The sequence below is a fragment of the Rhamphochromis sp. 'chilingali' genome, assembly GCF_963969265.1.
Source record: "Rhamphochromis sp. 'chilingali' genome assembly, chromosome: 9".
Lineage (NCBI taxonomy): Eukaryota > Metazoa > Chordata > Actinopteri > Cichliformes > Cichlidae > Rhamphochromis > Rhamphochromis sp. 'chilingali'.
In genome coordinates, this window is record NC_137936.1 from 19,176,211 (window position 1) to 19,196,981 (window position 20,771).

The following is a 20,771-nucleotide window of genomic DNA, read 5'->3' on the forward strand; positions in this document are numbered from 1 at the left end:
AGTAAAAAGGAGATGATTAAGAGTGGTTAAAAAAACCCCCTCAAAGACACTGGACAGAGACAGTTTTGGGGGAAAGAAGTGTCGTGTATAGACACATGTGTGTTTGAGCTCTTAGATGTGGAGCAAATGGAAAGATGCTGAAGGAGTGCTTGAAGCCATCTTTCAAGCATGGTGGAGAAATGTTATGGTTAAAGGTTGCTTTGGTGTTGGTAAAGGGCATATTTGTAGCGATTTAATGCCCCAAAGCACAGCTCAAAACTATGAAATCTTTTGAGTGTTTTGGAGCCATTTGCTGATATCAGTTGTCCACATAATGCTTATGTCCTAAAATGTCAGGAATGTGGCTCCCAAAAATATACAAAAACAACAATATAGTTAGACCCAAAAAGGTCGGGTTTTCCTGGACTCCTTGCAAAACTTTTGCACCACCTTTTAATCATTTTCACCAATGGAGAAAATCTCATAGGTATGCATTAATCTGTGCAATGTAAAGGCAGGCCGGTGCAGCCTCAGTGTGGCTGCGCAGTGAAAGAAAACTGGAAGAGGGGGGTCAGTTCTCAGTGACCACTGCCAAAGCTGATTGAGGCAGAGGCTGTAATTGCTGTGATTGTGAGGGCAGCCTTGGTATGACAAAGCGGTCACTGTACCCATGGCTGTAGTTGGGCTGTTGCAGTTCTGACTGTGACACATCTGTTAATGAGAAGAACACTGACTGCACATGTGTGTGTGAAGTGATGAATGTGCTGTAATGGGGTTGGCGGTTTAACACATTTGTCACAGAAGCAAATAGTACAGCCGTACATATTCACAGCACCACAGAGTCAACCTTCGAATGCAGCTGTCTGAAGGCTGAGTGATAACTGTATCCAGCCACAGCTTCACCTATAAGAGCCAGACAGAGCAGCTGCAGCTGTGCTCACAGCCAGCAGCTGTATACAGTCATAAATTTGCCTTTAATATGAGGAACGAGAAAGAATTATGTAAAACAACCCATCATACTGAGCTCTCTTCTCTTTAGTAGCTACAGAGTGTTACCCTTAGCCGGATCTCTATTATAAGTGAACAACTAGGCAACTTTTTTTATGAATCATAAGGAATAAAAAAATAAAATCAAGGGCAAAAACACTGTGTGGGATTTTTATTGACTTGTGTTCATGTCTGTGCATTCCAGCATTCATATGTCACTTTGCAGCCGATCACAGCTGAGACCAGCCTGTGCAGCTCACCTCTGCTTCTGCTGCGCTCTGATGGCTCATCACACAGCTCATTCCTCTGCAGTCCCTTGAGAACTATATGAAAGCATAAAGAAAAATTATGAAAGGCTAATGTCCACTTTAGAGGAAAATATAGTATAATATTTATAAACTCTCCACTCACTGCATATACTTCTTGCGGAGAGTGTAGACGCACTGATGTAGATGGTAATGCAACTTTAATGAACTCACATGGAAGGGGATACAGTATATACATATTAATGTGTGAAAGACATAGTGTTATATCAGCAAAGGCACTTTTGAACTGCATATTTGAAATGTTTTCTGCTTGTTTGAGGTGTTCATCACACTCCTTCAGCACGGGTCCTCGGTCCCTACGCTCTTTGTCGTGTTTTATGTGAGAAGCATTGAAAGAAAGGATTTAACCAGCAGTTTTATGAGGCCTTTGGGTGTTTTAAATTTGTGTTTAGCTTTTGTAGTGCAAAATAATAACTTGGAAAAACATGATGGGTACAGTGAGAACTGAAGATGTCCTTTACTCTCAGTGTTGAAGTTAATTGAGTCTGCTCAGACCTTTTTCATGCAAATGAAACACGAGGGCCTTTGCATCACTGCTTCCTAAACACTTTTTCAGGCATGTCTGACAACATAAGGCAGAAAAGTTCATATCCTACCACCAAAGATAAAAAACAGAATCACAGTTCTGTTTTTTTAGTTAGTTAGCTCGACTCCATCAGAAATCTGTAGTTTTCCCCTGGCCGTGTACGCCACAGCTGCAGTGGCTCTATTCCCCACCAGTGGGGATCACATTTTGAGAACCAGTGACCCCGGTGCCACTGGCACTGTGAAGAAAAGGGCATGTTATTTGTTTAAAGAGATTGTGCATCACTTGAACTTGATCATTGTGAAGATGATTATGTAGAATTCTGTTATCTTGTGTGAGTCATTTAAGCAGATAGTCTGCTCTCTGTTGATCTGATCTTTCTCATAACTCAAAGCTAGTCAGACTTCATGCTGTCTGTGTGCTTGTTTTCCTTCTTTTTCCTCTTCCAGCTCAGTGTAATTATGAAAGGTTATCACTTTCTCAATTAGAGACACAAGCACAAGTTTACACAAATATTAAGGTGACATTCGACAGTGTCTTTGTGGTTTTTACAGAACGAACGCACCTATCTTTGCAAGGGTAATAGGATATTATAAGGTAAATCTCACTTCCTGTTTTGTGTCTTTTTTCTTTTTCCATTTTAATAGGAGAGGAAGCTTTGTGCATTCCCAACTATTGAGATCTACAGTTCGGATGTCATCAACTATATGGTTCCGCTGTCTCGTCAGACGGACTTCTTTGTACCAGAAATGAAAGAGGAGGTCAGAACAGATGTGAAGGAAGAGGACTCGGACGACGATAGAGGAACCGACATTACAGGTAAAGATTTTACACATCCTCGGATACTGTCAGCTCCCCCGGAGGCAATTAGTGACAGCATCAAAAAGATTTCTCAAACAAGAAGAAAGAGCTGTCAATTTGTCTGATTCAAAATTAAGGGACAGTTTTCAGAGCGGAACAACTTTAGTTTAGATTTTTTGTGTGATTTATTTATTTATCTTTTTTAAAATCTAGCCGTCAAAGAATTGATGCTTTCGGTTTTCACCTGCTGTTCTCAATTACAAAATGTATATCAGTAAAGATTTTCAACTTTTAATGTGTCATTCATTGAGATCTGATATGTGACTCAGGTGTTTTCTTAATTCGTTTGATGCGTACATTTTATAAGGAGTTTGTAGGAGAGCGTAAGAGAGTAGTAAGGTAACTAAACATAACTTAACCGATTCCTGTGGTTTAAAGTATCACCGGACTGCGCTGATGTGCAGCTATATTCTGCTATTCTCGGATTATGTGACAATAGAGCAAACCTCACCATGTGGCCAGTGGTTTTAGCCACAATGAGGTGGTTAGCCTGATGAGTCAATGATGTGTGAAAGCAGCTTTAAAAAAAATCAGGGACAACCAAATGCCACGTGAAAAAGGAGCCATCATGTGGTTATACTGCTGTCGTCCAATTTCAGTCTTACCAAGCATTCATTTCTACTCTGTTGATCCTACAGCTTGTGTCAGTTAAAAACAAACAAAGAGAAAATGTGTAACAACTTTTATTTTGTCTGCCACTGCGCTGACTCCTCTCTCGCCCTGGATCACAGAGGACGGGTGATATCTGAGACTCTGTAATTGCTCTGTCATTACAAGTATGTGCCTTCAAGCGCGATGTCTTCCATGCTGCCATTACTCTTTGAATCACAGCTGACCTGTGGGCTGGTCTCAGAGCCGTATTGACTTAATCAGCGTACAAATCTCCGGAGAACAAAAATGGTGTTGCTCTGTGGGGACAGAGTGAGTGGGGATGGGTTGATTTAAATCAGGTGCCTTAAGAATAGATCATGTGACATCCCTTGTAAGCACAGCTTAAATTTCAGAGACGTATATGGAAGAAGGCCTAACATGTTCTGACCATGGTTAGTTGGCAGCCACCTTTAAAATAAAGCGTCATTACATGACAGAGGTGAAGACCACTCTCCATACACAGCAGCTTTATCCGCTCTCACATTCTGAGGGGCAAGAGCAAACTAAGAGTCGGAGCTATTCACAACTTTAAATGAGTTTGTCAGCATCACCAGACCGAGACAAAGTTTTGATTATTGCTTCCCTAACAAATGAGAAAGTAAATAAGAAAGAACTAAAGTGCCAGAAAGCATTTAAATACGTTAATTCAGATCAAATTAATTCGATCTGCCACGTGTCTTAATCACATGAGGAGAAAGTGATTTTGCAACGTTGCACACTCTTACTTTTTATGCATTCACTCAGTGGTCTCCAAATCTTTTGTTAATTCGTCGTGCCGCCGTGTCTGCGTTAATCCAGCAGACCATTGTGGCTGTGTGCTCGGTCTGGAGCTGTAGCCAAGAGTTAATTAGTTTGGCTTACCATGAAGACTAGAAGTAGGGAATAGACAGCTAGCCTTGCTCTTTCCAAAGATGTCCCCATCATAACTAATATTACTAATGAACATGTCTCCAAATAGAAATGTAAAAGTTTCCTTTTTTTAAGTAGAGATGACACAGCTATAATACAATGTCAATGAAAGGACACATCTACATGTGAATTTACTTAAAGATGTGTCTGTATAAAAATATTTTAGCTTAAGCTTAAAAAAATCAAAGAGAGAGGCTGGAGCAAAATAAAAGATATTATGAGTCTCTGTTAGGCTCTAAGATCAGAAGACAAACAGACTCACTCCACACAGACGAGTGGTGTGTCCATTGTGCAAAGCTCAAAGCTAGCCAACAGCAAGGTGGTCAGTGCAATGGCTGTTTTTGGGTGAATAAACACAAAAGGGTAGATTTTAGGGAGAATTATTGCCTCTAACCGTTTCCTTATACAGTGACTTACTGGATTCTCCTCTGGCTGCCTGCAAACATTACATTATTGAAAACAAAAGCGTTTGTCGAAGTTTCAAATAGAGCAGGGCGATATGGCCAAAAATATTTATCACGATATACATTTGAAAATTTGCGATAACGATATAACTGACGATATAATTGATGCGAGACAAAATACTCCACAACATTACTAGCGCAAAAAGACAACCTTCCATTAATTTTCACTTAAACAAGAAGCTGGTTTTTATGTACATTAAAGCTTTATAAAAATGTAACAGTGCAAATGCAAATTCCTTGCTGAAAGTTTAACCAAAAGGCATTTCCAGTAGAAATGGGCTGACATATCCTGAGCATAACCATATATAATATCCACTGAAGTTAAAAAGAGGTGCTTTGCAACATTAAACTGTAGTGTGCAGTACGTATTTTTTGGACCATAAGGCACATTGAGCTAAACAAAGCAGTTAGATAAATCAAACTTTATTAAACTCATTCTTCTTGCTTCCTCCACTTCTGTACCATTGATTCATTGATGTTGAATTCTCTGGCAGCTGCTCTATTCCCATGTTGTTGCAGTATATTAATGACTAGCCTTGTATTGTGGATGGATTATCTCAGTTGTTCTCCTGACTGACGTTTGGTCCGTTTACAGCATCCTGCCATGCGATTGCATTTGTCTCTAACCATGAGGAACCTTAGTGTTCATCCTCCAGCTTCACTGTTTATGTTATGCTAACATAGCTGTGTCGCTAGCGATCACGTAGCACATCATTATATACCAGCTAGCCCAACTTCAGTAACCCTACAAACGTCACTGCTGTTTAGTTTCCTGTCTTCATTTATGTTGGAAGTGATAGCAGAGCTGTACGTTTGAATTTTTTCAGAAATCTCTCAGTCAGAACATGCTATATCATGCTTAGGTAACTAGCGAAACTAGCGAGCTAACTTCCGCTAGCTTCCTGCTAACTTCTAACTCCGTTAAATGTAATAAATTTTGTTTTCATGGATGCCTGGAAGTTAAACTGAATTGTTACACCTGGTAAAGCAGCAATGCTGATCGTTTTATTAAAGATGAAAGAATTTAGACAGTTAACTCTCAGTGATGCTGCAGTGTTTGTTTGACCTGAAGTGTACTGAGTTTAGGACCCAGATTACTCCCAGATTTAAGAGCATCTTAGTCCGACAAATACGACAATAACGACGGCCGCTTGCATGTTCTGCAAAAAAATGTGCTTTGTTGTGTATCTGACGGACAAACACCAAACCAGTTCCACATCACTGAAGTTGCACCATTTTTACAAACCAATTCTGGTTCATCTGTTTCACTCAACAATCGGCCATGTGCGTATGAAAACAAAGGCACTGCGCATGCGCGTTTTACTCATATTCTATCGCGATATTTCATTTTCCTATCGTTGCCTAACATTATACCGGTATTACCGTGAACGGTATAATATGGCCCAGCCCTAGTTTCAAACTATTCTTTTGTTGTAGTATTTCAACTGCTGTGGTACCAGTCTAACGATGATTTATCACATCAGTTTATACTGTTCACAAACTATTCAAAGACAGTTCGATAAACATTGGTCTTACTAAGTGGTACAACAGAAGATTGTGTATAAACATTTGTCACATTCACTTTAAACACTTTTTTTTGGAAAGATGTGATATTTCTTTTTATGCTCCACATTTAACACGCAGAGCCTTTTTAATCATTCAGAACAATGCTGACACTGCTAACAATGCTTAGCTACTGTGTGTAGTAGAAACGAAACGATAAGTGGAGTTTGCAGAGAGGTGGATTTTTTATTTATTTATTTTATTTTGAAGAGTTTCTTTTATCAGAGAGTTGTGTGTTCTGCTTTTTCATACTTGTGAAAATTGGCTTGGAAATCAGTTTCTGTGGAAATATTTGTTGAATGCCTTTGAATACCGTTTCTTCCGTCAGAGAAATGTTTTTTTACCCACTTCTTGGCAGTTTTCCTTCTTGGCTGTGATCTGTGGTTTTGAATTAACGTCCATAAATCGTCACTGTGAAAAACAGAATCTATCTTTATTAAATGTCCATTACTCAGAATGCCAAGACGTGCCCAGTGCTTAAAACATTTTAGAGCATCATTTGGATATCACAAAAGGCTATTTATAGGTAGATCATGAGGAATCTCCAACACTGAGGTCAAATCAGTTTTCTTTAGATAACAGATAAATGAAAAGTCCCCCAAATATTCTGAATGAGTGAGTATTTGCCTTTGATTAAAGAAGTCCTTTTTCTATTGGCAGGGTTGTAGTTAAGGTGGCAGGGTCAGAATTTTGTATCTGTAGTTCAGCATGCTCCTGGTGATGCAGTGCTATGGGGAGTATTTTCTTTTCACACTTTGAACCCTGCAGTACCAACTGAGAATCATTTAAACACCACAGCCTACCTGAGTATTGTTGCAGAGCATGTCCATTGCTTTATGACCACAGTGTACCCACCTTCTGATGGTTGCTTCCAGCAGGATAACACGCCAAAGCTCATCTAACTGTAGTTAGATGACCTCAACAGTCACCACATCTCAGTCTAGTAGAGCACCTTTGGGATGTGGTTAAACAGGGGATTTGTCACATGCCAAAAAAGGGTTCAAACCAGTGCAACTCATGAAGTGGCTGGGGAGTGTGTCTTGAGTGGCAATTAGAGCAGACACACTATATGTAAGCCGATACCAATTTAATGGCGATTGACCATCTGTAATATATATTATATATGCGGCCCAGCTCTGCTCATTAATATATTTGACAACATTAACTGTACATCAGGGCTGTACACTGTTTACTTTAAGAATGAAAAGACATTTTACTATGATATTACTGCACACTGAAGCAAACAACAAATACAACCAAACAATCCAAATTAAGAAGTTTCATTAAACACAGTGTAAGTGTGTTTTTTATGATGAGCTTCCTTAAAACGCTTGTTCTCTTTGGCTCTCATCTGTAAATATGATGATCCATTAAGTGTATCACTTCTTAATGTATGTTTATGCATTCCTTTTCGCACTCTTCTCGCAATCCACTCTGCTTATCCAAGCACTAAGGAAGCCCTGTCTGTGTCTAATTACCTCCTTAAAAATCCTCTTCTCTTTTTCAAACAGTTTGAAGAACAAGACCTTGATTCTCTGCTAATAATCCCAATGGGCCCAATTTAACAACTAATTTAGGCAAATGTTACCTAAAAGACTTTCAGAGGCTTCAACCACACTAGCAATTTCTGGACTTGCTTGCAGTTGTAGTGAAGGGTGAAAGTTGTCCAGTATGTTGAGGTTTTTCCTTGGGGGGCTGTCCACCCAATTACCCTAAATAGACCCATTATTTCCTGTAAAACCTTATATTGTAAAATGAATCTTTGGAACAATCTTTTCACTGCAACACACAAATGAAATAGACTATGGATCACTACATTAACCCGTTTATATGCATTTTGAAGCAGCACCACCGTGTCAAATAACCACTTTCTGTGCCACCCAAGACTGTTCCCATCGGGTGTGTTTGGACATGCTAGCTAATCAACAGGCTCATAAATAGTTATTATAATGACCTAAATGGACTTCCATATGTAATATTTTACACTCCAGACAAGATCAGATCTGCTGGATGTGATAATTAGATTGTTGGGATTCAAATAAAAAGAAATGGTGAACCTCACAGAGCAGCTTGGAGACTCCCTGTTTATTGTGTTTGGGTCCCTGATGATAGATTTAGTGCAGACACACTTAGATGTGTGGATGAGATTCATTTGGAGTGTGAAGGCAGAAAGACAATGATGTGGATAAAAGTGTTTTAGTGTCTAATGGGATAGTCAAGTCAGATTCGGTTTTATTTGTCAAACACATTTCATTTTAAGGCTGTCCTTCTACTTTGCAGAAACAATTTAAGTCTGTGAAGGTTCTCAGTCATCCAGGTCATTGTAGTCTAAGGAGCTTGGAAAGAAAAGCATTTGGACATCTTTAAGTTGCTTGAAGACGTTTCATCTCTCATCTGAGAAGCTTCTTCAGTTCAGAACTGAGAAGCTTCTCAGATGAGACGTCTTCAAGCAACTTAAAGAAGTCCAGACGCAAAAATAGACAAGCTTGAGAGTCAAACTTGGTGTGACCACCTATATTCTTTAAGACAGTCTGAACACCTTTAGGCAAGATTTCTTATCATTTCTTTAAGTAGTCTTCAGGAATAGCTCACCAGGCTCCAGGAGGACATTCAAAGCTTTTCTTTGGATGTTGCCTGCATTTTATTCCGTTCTCTGTCAAGATGATCCCACACTGCTTCAATAATGTTGCGGTCTGAGCTCTGGGGAGGCCAATCCATGACTGCTAGTGTACCACTCTTTGCTTTTCTACCCAGGTCTGATTTTACTGTACTGATAGTGTGTTTGGAATCAATTAAATGCTGAAAAATGAAACCTTTTAAGATAGTATCACAATATGTTTGTAAGTCCACCAGTTTTAACTAGATCCCCAACACCACTGACTGAAATGCAGCTTAAGCCATGACAGAGTCTCCACTGTGTTCTACAGATGGCTGTAGAAACACACTGTTTTACCTCTCCACTTATCTGAACCAAAACAATTAGATTTGGATACATCACTCCATAAAACCTCGTGCCACTGATTTTCAGTCGAATTCTTGTATAATTTGTCATACCTCAACCTTTTCTCCCCGTATCCCTTCCTTAAGAATCCTCATCAGAATTTGAGAGGAGCTTCAGCGAGTAGCAGATGGATCAGCTGAATCTCTTCTGTCAGGTCTTTGCAGGATTTCTTCCTGTTTCGTAAGGACATTACTTTCAGGTGTTATTCATCTGCTGTAGGTTTTAAACCTGCTCTTTTTTCTTTTGCCCTCCAACTGTTTACTTTTCTCAACGTTTTAAAAGACACACTGCACACCGTGCTGAAATATGCCAAGTTTTTTAGTTAAAAATTATTTGTGAATTACCTTGTTGGTGCAAAAGTCTAATTTTATACCTATCAAACGGATTTATCTTTGGAAATTTTGTTGATTCAACCAAAGAAATGAAATCAAATGAACTGTTTTTGTGACAAGCTGTTAATTGCCTAACAATGTATTTTTTTTCTTTTCTTTGCCAAGATGTCTGTTATGTGTAGACACAACAGTGGTTCATCCCTTTAGTTTGGCACTTTTATGGTTAATGATTCATAGATCAAGTGGGTTAACAAACAAAAAAGCATCCTCTTTGATACTGGTCAGGTACAAGGACTGAACTGAAAACAAGCGAACAAGCATCCAACGTCCAAAGAAAAACTTTCAAAGACCTTCAGAAAGCCTGGAGAACCTTTTCTCAACACCACTTTAAAATAATTAAAATGAAGTCTGGCTCCTTAGAAGGAAAATATAAAGAAATGAGGAGTGGCTCAAGACTTTTGCGCAGTAATGCATATATGTATAAAATCAAACTTCAACACATTAATTCAGCATGTGATCACAGCTTTATACAGGGAGCCTTTTTAAAAGTTATCGTCACATGGGCTTTTCCTCCACTTCTTTGAAGTATCTTCGAGAAGACCAACTGCGGAAAGATCACTGAGTAATATTTCTTCTGTAGGTGGGAGGTGTGATGTTCTTCTCACATTTCTTGCCCTAATGCCAGTTTTCATTTGTAATTTTAGGGAGGCTAAGCAGAAAAAGCTTTATATCTTTCATGTGTCTCTGCTTACATCTTTGGCCCATGCAGAGTATTTTTCTTTCCGTGAACCTTGAACATGTTGTATTTAAACCTTCCTGTAAGTTTTAGTTTTTAAATTTCTCCTAAATAATGCAGATTTTTTTTGGTCCACCTACACAGTACAGCAATAACCTTCCAAATCGCTCGCACAAAAACTCCTATGAATAACATTCATCAGGGACAATAAGTGGTTATTGGGTCACAGTGAATCATAGATCAAAGGGCAATTAGAATCAGGCTTAGACAGAGAGCATTAGTAAGCTGATCATGTGGGTGAGAAAATCTCCATCAATCAGGTTAATGGACATTCTTTGTGATTACAGATATGCAATATGCACAGCAAGAATATCCCTCTCTGCAAATTATAGTCCATTACACAATTTCATGCAAGTAATGCCAACATGTAAATGGCTGGTCTGTGACTTTTGTATAAATAATGTCTCTCAATAATATTTTGGTCCCTCTGAGCTCATCTGATTAGTTAAAGTTGACTGAGCTACATCTGCTGAATTTTAAGCGGTGAGCACTTTTAGGTTTCATGAAGCCAACGTTACATTTCTAATCTGTGATCAAAGGATGGAGGAGTATGTAAGTGCATATACCCATATCTTCACATCCTTGCATCATTTTTGTTGAGCTTCAATACTAAGCATATTGTTAATGTTAATTACCCAACCAACATTGAGAAGATGATGCTTTTTAACCATATTCGCAGTGTTGCCATGGATCATAAAGTCACGAGATATGACAACCGATTGTGAAGTTGGCTACAGATATATACATGCAGTAACTACTATTTTCCGTAGCTGTTCCCATTGTTTCTTTCTTGCGTGCTTTGTGTAAGTAATAGTCTCTGCCTTGCCACCATTATTTGAATATCTGCAGCAATGTCCCGGAGGATGAATCCTAATGACTTTGTTCAGCCACTGAAGTTTTCACATCGCTACAGAGTATCAGAACACCACCTTGCTGAATTAGCAAAATATTTAGTACAGACTTCCTCTGTTCACCTGTAAAATCAATCTTTCAGTTTTAGTCTACGTGAGCTTTCCTGCCTTTCCTCCAATGATTTTATTTTGTTAATTAGTTGTGCATGACCCATTTTCTCACAGCCAATTTGATCAATTTCTTCTGTTTTTTTTTGTTTTGTTTTGTTTTTTTGCATTGATGCAGGTGCAGATTCCCACAGTGATGTGAGCTCAGTAAGCGGTGGCGTGCCCTGGGACAGCAGAGAGACGTCCCTGGCTGTTTCCACAGCCGCTTCCATGGCTTCCTCACTGCCCCTGAGAGACGTTTTAGATGCCAGCGAAGACCTTAAATACAGGGACCATAGCGACAGAGGCTCTAATGACTCAGTGGGCAGTGGCTCCTCCTTTGAAGAGCTTGACATGGATCAGGAGGAGCTGGGGGAAGGTGAAGAGAGGGTGAAGAAGGAATATGGGGAAGAGGAGGACACTCCTGAAGGTGAAGGCGGAGCTAGAGAAGGAGCTGAACTTGCGGCTGAGAAGAAGGAGCGCTTAGGGGAAGGAGAGGAGTAGGGAGGATGCTGAGGAGATAAGGGATGTAGCCACGTAACACTGGCATGCTGGAGAGCTTCTCAGCTGTGCTGTTGCTGGTTATCTGTCATGTAATCTTGTTGATGGATCTAAAGCCGTTAATGTAATGACCAACATGCCGTATTTCCGCGCCTTCTAAATCTCTTTTTGAAGCCTGTACTTTCTGTTATGCTCTAATCTCAGTTCAAAAGAAAAAAGAAAAAAAAAATCCCGATCCTGTATCTCTGCCTATACAAACATACACACAACAAATGGGAGATTTAATTAGATATTTCATTTTAATTGTAATCCTGTTTGGATCACTTTAATTCCCTTTCAGATTAGAAGTAACCTTTCAGTTTAAGATTAAGGATTAAAAGCAAGGGGGAAACAGAGTTACCAACTATCATGGATCATCAGAAAGTATATGTTGTTTTGCCCATATGTGACAGGTGATATTGCAACCCCACTCTCAAGGTCAAGTCCTGAGGAAATTTGTGTCACGCGTTTGTGCGCATTACCCGACTTTGGTGTTGTGATGTACCGACTGGGTGAAAAAGTGCAGGCGTTGCCGCTGCTGTAGAGATGTTCATGGTGCTGTTTCATTGTGTTATTTTATACGAGGGGAAATTCTAAAAGCTGAGGTGGAGAAAAAGATTATTAAAGTAACATCATCAATGCCTCCGGGTCACCAGGACTAAGATTTAGATTAAAGTTCAAACATATTTGTAAGCTTTCCCCCTGAAAGGTGTACAGAATATTTTATTGTCACTCTGCAAAAAAAGGTTAATTGAATTATTTTAACGTATTGTTCATTTTCTGTGGGCAGTTTGTTCTGCCACATTTCATTTACATTTATGTTGTTGTAGACAAAATTCACCTATTATCTGAAACTAGATGTAACATGTTTGTAGGTTGACGTCGGATATGATGTATGATGCATTGTATGTCTTCCTGTGTGTAATAAAATTTTCAAAGAAATGTTAGTTTGAGAAGAACAGCAAAAATGGTCTCCGCTCTGCTGCTTTTATCTATATTTTTTTGTGCGTTTCCCAACAGGGATGCAGGAAGGTAACAAAGTGTGTGTGGCAGTCAAAGCTTTCTCTGAAGTTTCACGACTTTACGATGTAACGATTGCTTTGTGGGGATTACATGTGAATTCATAAGAAGCATAAAAGAGAAATGGTACAAAATAGCCCATAACATCAGTTTTTCAGTGCTGGGTGAGTTAAACAATGCACTGCTTTAAGGGTTGTTTTTTTTAAGTGAGCAATTTCCCCAGCACCCTTAGGACTGGGAAACTGGGAAACTGTTTAATCAGAATGCATAAAATAATACAAATGTAGATACATTTGGAAAGCATAAACACTTAAGATTAGTCTCACAAAATGTTGTTTATCCAAATGCCGGCGCTGCATCGATCGGGTCAACATTTGACTGAGTGGTTTGGCATTTGTTCTACAATTTATTTAATCAGCTGTGTGCACAAAACAACAGGAAGAATAGGCTCCAGCTGACTACTGAAGTTTGATGGACATACTTGTTCTTTAGCCTGCGGTTCTTAATGAGCATCATGACCTATAAGTGTTAATGTTTTGTTTCCAATCCAGCGCCATTGTAACCATGGTAATTTTACTGAGTAATACGCCATTAACCAGAGAGAGAGAGAGAAAAGCCTTTCATGTGCCTGGTCGTGCTGTTAGTGTTGAGGATATTGACTTAATTGAATAAAGAAAAATGTATTTAGGGCTTGTTAGGAATGCAAGCCAAATTAGATGTGTAGACACCAAAGTCCACTGAAGAAGGATTTCACAGCTACACTCTTCTTTGCATTTGACTTGCAGTTGGAGTATTTGGACAGTGATACGTATTTTGGGAGCAGGTGGAAGAGGCTATGGAAAGGTGGAGGTATGCTCTGGAGAGAAGAATAAAAGCCAGTAGAAGCAAGGTGAGATGGTTTGCCAGCAGGAGGAAGAGAAGTGAAGGAGGACGTGCATGGGGTTGGTGCCACAGAGGAGGATGCAGATGATCTGCCGTGTCGACCCCTAAAGGGAACGGCCAAAGAAGAAGAAGCCCCCATACACCACCACCGACAGTGGGTTGGATATAAAACAATCCAGACTGACTGCAATACAGTCCTTCAGCTTCACTTCAAAGAGTTTTACAAAGTATTATTTAGGAATTACAGCCATTTTTGTACATAACCTCTATATTTGCATGTTCAAAAGTAACTGTACAGTTGTCTGACAAGCATTTTCATGGCCAGGCGAGGTCTGTTTCCACAGTATTTCACAACAAATTAAGCAGATAAAAGATCTAGAGTTGCTTCCATGTGTTGATCTTAAACTGTTAACCCTTCTGGTACACTAACCTGGCAATGAAACTGTCATTCAATCTTTAAATGACTTCTGAGCCTCTGAAAATAGAGGATTATTTATAAAAATGGCTGCAAATCCTAAATAATACTTTTGTTAAACCCAATGAATTACAACTCAGTCTGCACGTCAGTCACATGATTACCACAGTAACACAGCAGAGTATGTGCTAGCAGCAATACTTCAATAGCATATTTGCAGTTTCAAAAATATTCCACATGCTTTGACGTCACCATAGCAGACAGAAAGAGACTTGAGAAATTTCAAATGGGTACACATGGGTACCCTGATGTACCAAAATAGCCAGTTCTTCTAAAAACTCTGCTTCACATTTGGCATATCTAATGTTCAGATGCGCTTTGGCTTTTTAGAGATATGGAGCTCCACAATGGTGTTAGGCAGAAATGAAATCTTTTATTTAAGCTGCCTTCCATGTTTATTGGACCCTTAACATCTATACTGATACTCTGCAAAAATCTCATAAGTGTTAACTTTATTATGACATCAGTGTTATTTCTAAACCCTGTTGTTGCAGAAATGTACTGTGTTCATTTTTAACAGATCTTTAAATAATAAAAAGTGACTCTAAGAATGCGCAACAGCTAATCTATTAAAGTTATTCTATTACAAATGTTATCCCCACAATGTAATATTGGTCTGGCTCCTTAAACTCTCAGGAAATCCTAATAAATGAACAGTAGATGATGGCAGAAGATGAAGATGTGACACCTGAGTGTTACTGAACAACCACCATCAACACAGCGCTGATCTTTTGGTCTGATACAGTGATTCCCACAAATCAAGCACGCAATCTAACCAAGGGCCACTTTTGTTGGAGGGTTCATTATAACCGTGTTTTTTCCTTCACTTTGTCCTCGATTGCCTTGCAAGTCTCAAGCAGAAATATAACCTTATCTATTGACCAGAAAACGCACAAACCACGCCAGCCTTTAGTAATATTATCTTTTTCTGACGAGAAAAAAAAAATGAGATCGGTGTCTTGTGCGTGACCAGTCTGCGGGGACAGATGCCCTCACCACATGTGTGTTGCACTTTCAGGATCAACTCTGGCACCCCAGCCGTGGTCCAAAGGCAAAAATAAAAATCGGTGAGGAAAAGAGTGCGATGACACACTGGGTCAACAACTGATTTAATTAATTGTGAAACCCACATGGGTGTCACACAGCGTTCGAGGGCGCGGAGATTATTGCCTGTCCATGAAGTTAATTATTAATCTCATTACACTGAAAGAGAGAAAGAGAGAGACGATGTGAAGTCTCAACATACAAATTTAGAAGCCCACGACTGCGTGTGCGAAGCTGCTTTTGACAGGAAGGAGGGGGGGTCCCAGCACATCCCCTCTCCAAGCGCACGTCCCTTGAAACGCATCGGCCTGCCATCTGGGACTGACCTCACACTCATCTCGCGCCGTGTCACAACTTGTTTGCCGATCCCAAATTAAAATGATCACATCTGGAGATAATCCCCCCCCCCCCCCCCCGCACATTTGAACTAAACAGCGGGCGATTCTTTAAAGCTTCTCTCCACTGACATCCACAGTCCGTCAGTTCGCGTCTGCAGGAAGCCACGCAGTCGGTTCATTGGGCTCTAAATGACATAATTTGGCACAGAGTTGCGACGAGGCAGACTGCTATATCCAAGACTGCTCCTGCGTGGAGCAACTGCGTCTTTGTTCAAGTGCGAAAAACCTTCTGAGAGTTCTCCCAGGTTGCTGTGGTCATATCCGCAGCGAGCGCGTTCATCAGCTGATGTAAAAAACAACGAAAACAACAACATATATATATATATATATATACACATATGTGTCTCGTTGCCAGCTATGGGGGATTTTGCCAGTCGAGTAACAGGTAGAATTTAAACTTTGTGTCGGTTCTCAGGGCGCCAAGTCGATAAACTGGCATCCCACCAGGATAAACAACACCTTTAATGCACGCCGTCTTATTAATCTCTCTCACACTTGACGCTCAAACAGAGAGAGAACCCTCTCTCGCTCAACGCAGTGATGTGGGCTTCACTTGCATTTATTTCAAGCGCGTTTAGGAGCTGTGACTTTTGAACCGCTGTTTGCAGGAATCGCTCCTCCAGGAATCCGGCGACTCTTTGTGCTGTGTGTGTGGCGTTATTATTATTATTTTCAGCACCACGGACAGCTGCCTGGCACGCGGCTCAAACTTCAGGCAGCTACGCTCACCTCCTTCATCCACCCTGCTCCCCAGCTCCTCTGTAGTTCGCAAACACACTTGCTTTAGGCTTTAAAAAGAAAAACTCCAACAGTGGCGCGAAGGATATGCGTTTAGTCTGCACCGAGGATCCACTGCACGGTAGCGCTGGAAACTGAGGAACCGTTGGCAGGTAAGAAAATGTGTTTCTTTTTCCCCCCTTTCTTATTTTCTGGGATTTTTTTGTGCGTTGAAAGCCTCCAAAGTGCATTTTTCTGAAGTTAAACGAGTTGTTTTGTAAGGAAGGCGCTTAAGTCGCGTTTTGACTTTGTATGGTTGACAAAATTATTCTTATGATGCTGACAAGACTGTGGATAAGCATCGAGATATTATCTCGATGCTTATCATCATTTTGACCTGATTTTTGTTTGCATCTCTGGCTCCGGGCATAACCATAAGCAGTAAAAGAATGATAAATGAGCGAGGCTGCTGAAAAAACTACTAAACAGGCGATGCAGTAACTACTACACGGCAACATCCACCATCTCCCTCACTGGGTTGATCTCCCGTGTGACTTCAAAGTGAGACAAAAACTTGATTGACATTAGTTACATGTAAGAAGAATATGATCTGCACAAAGGAGCTGTTTCTTTTGTTTCCAGGCAAAGGCTTTTACTTGACTCTGGCTCTCTTCCACGGGAAAATGGATTGCTATCTCAAATGTTTCACTTTGGAACTAAATTGGGCATTTTCATATTAATTCTTCAGCAGCCGAGACTTGTGATGCCCTGTGTGTGTCTAGAAATGGGGTGTCTGTGTAATTATTTGTTCCACAAGCGTCTAAAAAGCATTTTCAAAACTCATGGGGAATATGAAGAAATGCAAAAGCCGTGCAAACAGTTTGAGGCTGCATCCTTAATACTGGAGAAAGGTATTAAAGGAGGCAAAATGCACTGTGGATTATTCCCAGGGGGCATCTGTGTGGCTGCACGTTCAGCAGATAAAACACAAGAAAGAAAGAAAAAAAATGGCTCATTTTTAATGCCTCAGTTTAGTCAAACCCCAGATTTAGATTAAACCAAAAGGTATACTTATTAGGCTGCTTGATCAACTGTTAATATATCAGATGCATGTATCTGAATTTCTTACATAACAGAATTACAGCAGGCACGCTCCTCTAAGACTAAAAAACTGGAATAATATGTGAGCTCATGCTCTCATGGCTGAAGATGTTGATTACTGTAAATTATTCAGGTCATGGCTGACTGGAGAGGAACACGCTCTGCTGCCATCATCTGAATCCAGAAACAAAAAGTGGCAGAAAGGGGCAAGGCTGTCTAACCTAGTGATCCCTCCACACAGCTCACTCCTGTGTGCGGCCAGGTTCACCTGTTACTCTTCACTTGATGACAACGGGGACTCACTGCCAGTGCAGCACAGGGATAGGGATCCCTAATTACCTTCATTTCTCAGAGCAGTGCAGATAGCAGCGTGAACAAAGACGATACAAAAAAGACTCAAATGCACAGAGAACCCAAAACTCTGTGCACGAACCAGCTTACTCTTATGTAAACATTAGCACCAATGTGTGGTTGACTACCAAGTTATTAATAATGGTGCGTGACTAAACTTTACCCCTCCTGCTTTCTAGATTTCAGTTTCATGTTAAGAGACATCGGTCTTGTTACTTCATCATCATTCAAACCTTTTACAATACACACGAGTTGCATTTGCTACCAGCCACAAGTGATTAAATTCAAGCATGACGACACGCCTGTGCTATTGAAAGGACAGCTTAATAGCTCACCCTTCCATCTGATCACGCAAATACGCACATACATGCAGGTGGGATCCACAGACTGATCATGTTATGTCTCTACAATACATCTGTTTAGTTAAATATTTAATTTCTCACTGCACCAGTGTTAACATAGGAGTTCATCTGCTGATTTAGATTTGGTAATCAGATGGTACGTCTGCACCAGTTTTAATAAGGTGCAGTTGCGTTGCACACAGTGAAGACAGAGTAAGCGTGAAAGATAGGAAATGACGGAAATGCGGTCTTGGCTCCAATTTTTACAATAAATGGGGAAACCTACAGTTTCATTTCTGTGTGACATAAATTAAAATGAAGCTCAAGTCACTATATGATAATGCAAAATACACGAAACCCTGAACTCTCACTTATGACAAGGACAAAGAGCATTAAGTAAAAAACAAAAAAACAAAGCATTGTTCCATCAGCTTATGAAGTAGAAATATTTAAACATGGATTCCAGTGAAAGCATACAGGAGCTTCCAGGTAATTAATGATGCGCGTGACTCAGATTAAAAGTGACTGCTGGAGTGATGCTGGGCATATGTGAGAGGTTCCTAGGTGAGTCCTAGGTCAGCTGCACCAATAATTTCCATTGTGAGTCATAATGAACAGCTGTTCAGTCCTTTTACTTCCAACTCGTGCTAAAATAAATTCTGACTTCTGCTTGAACAGGATTATACTTTGTATTTGAGGATTAAGCAATAGGAGTCTGGTTTCTGCTGTGGTCTAAGAGAGACCTCTGTATGTGTCTGTGGGAAAAACGTCAGTGTGGAAAGGGGTCAGCCCAATGACCTTGCTCTGCTTCTAATACTGCACATTTACTATAAAAAGAAAGTGTCTTAAAGCGTCAAGTGGTGACACCTGGTTTCTGCTGATGAAAGCATGTCCTAACATTATGGCTGATTAGTGTTTGCAGACCCAGTGTTAATGTTAATTAAAACAGCCAACCTTCATTTGCTTTTAGTAACTTAATGTAAAGCAGCAGCTCCGCGGGACCAGTTGTTCTCAGACTGATTGTAAAATGTTGGTAATCTATGTTAATAAATTAGATGACAGCTATTTGTAGATTTTGGCAACCAGTCTGACAGTCGGTCCAAGTTGCACTGTGATTGTCTGGCGACAGTCTCCCACCAGATCAACCAACCAACCAACCAACCAATCAATCAATCAATCAATCAATCAATCAATCAATCAATCAATCAATCAATCAATCAATCAATCAATCAATCAATCAATCAATCAATCACCTTTATTTATAAAGCACTTTAAAACAACCACAGCGGACACAAAGTGCTGTACATTGGAACCATAAAATAAAATGACATAAGATATAAATAAAAGCCAAATAAAAGAAAGAAAAAATAAAATAATTAATTAAATAACTAATTTCATGTCAACGGAAAACTAAGTCTCACTGAGGTTAAAAGCCAAAGAATAAAAGTAGGTTTTAAGACGTGATTTAAAAGTGGACAGTGAAGGGGCCTCTCTAACGTGCAAGGGCAAATTATTCCATAATTTTGGAGCCATGATAGAGAAGGCCCTGTCCCCACCTGGATCTCGGTACCTCCAGGAGCAGCTGGTCAGCTGACCTGAGAGACCGACAGGGTGTGTGGAGATGAAGAAACTCAGAGAGGGCAAGACTGTGAAAGCATTTAAAAACAAACACAAGAATTTTAAAATGAACTCTAAAAGACACAGGCAGCCAGTGCAGTGAGGCCAGGACAGGGGTTATATGCTCTCTTTTACGAGTTCCTGTTAGGAGTCGTGCAGCAGCATTTTGAATCAGCTGCAGACGTGAGAGCAATGACTGACTGACCCCCACATAAAGTGCATTACAGTAGTCCAGGCGGGAAGAAATAAAAGCATGGATCACTACTTCAAGGTGCTGCCTCGAAAGAAAAGATTTTACTCTTGCCAGTCGCCTTAAATGATAAAAACTGGACTTCACCACTGCTCTGATTTGGTTGTCCAATCTAAAATCACTGTCCAACTTAAAACCAAGATCAGTAACAACAGGTTTAAAATAAACTTTCATGGGTCCCAAATCTACAGAGGAGGACTCACAGGGACCACTGGGTCCAAACACCAACAACTCTGTTTTCTTTTCATTAAAATTTAAAAAGTTCAGAGCCAACCAAGCTTTAATGTCATCTAGGCAGGAGAGGTTTTATGGAGATGCCATCCTTCTGCTTCAGTGGCAACTAAATTTGAAATGCGACCCCATGCCTTCTAAGGATAGAACCCAGAGGCAGTAAATACAGTAAAAACAGTAGTGGCCCTAAAATTGAGACCTGTGGGACGCCGCATGACAGAGGAGCAGAAGATGATTCGGAACCGAGAAGGCTGACAGAGAAAGTTCGATCTGACAAATAAGACTTCAACCAATTAAGTGCAGTGCCACCAATATCTACTACATTACTTAATCGAGAAATTAGAATATTGTGGTCTACGGTGTCAAAAGCAGCAGTTAGGTCAAGCAGGACAAGGACAACATGGTTACCAG

The 20,771-nt window shown here is 40.1% G+C and overlaps 2 protein-coding genes across 2 annotated transcripts in view; both read left to right on the forward strand.

The window, feature by feature from the left end:
• Positions 1-12,892, forward strand: part of tex264a (testis expressed 264, ER-phagy receptor a) — an 81,561-nt gene extending 68,669 nt beyond the window's left edge. The window contains exons 3-4 of the mRNA XM_080890442.1: positions 2,466-2,637; positions 11,533-12,892. Of these exons, the coding sequence (XP_080746568.1) occupies positions 2,466-2,637; positions 11,533-11,897 (537 nt within the window). The 3' untranslated portion in view covers positions 11,898-12,892. The remainder of the gene's footprint in view (positions 1-2,465; positions 2,638-11,532) is intronic.
• Positions 12,893-16,277: 3,385 nt separating this feature from the next.
• Positions 16,278-20,771, forward strand: part of grm2a (glutamate receptor, metabotropic 2a) — a 35,943-nt gene continuing 31,449 nt past the window's right edge. Inside the window, exon 1 of the mRNA XM_080892583.1 lies at positions 16,278-16,642. The gene's annotated coding sequence lies outside the window, so the exon portion shown is untranslated. The remainder of the gene's footprint in view (positions 16,643-20,771) is intronic.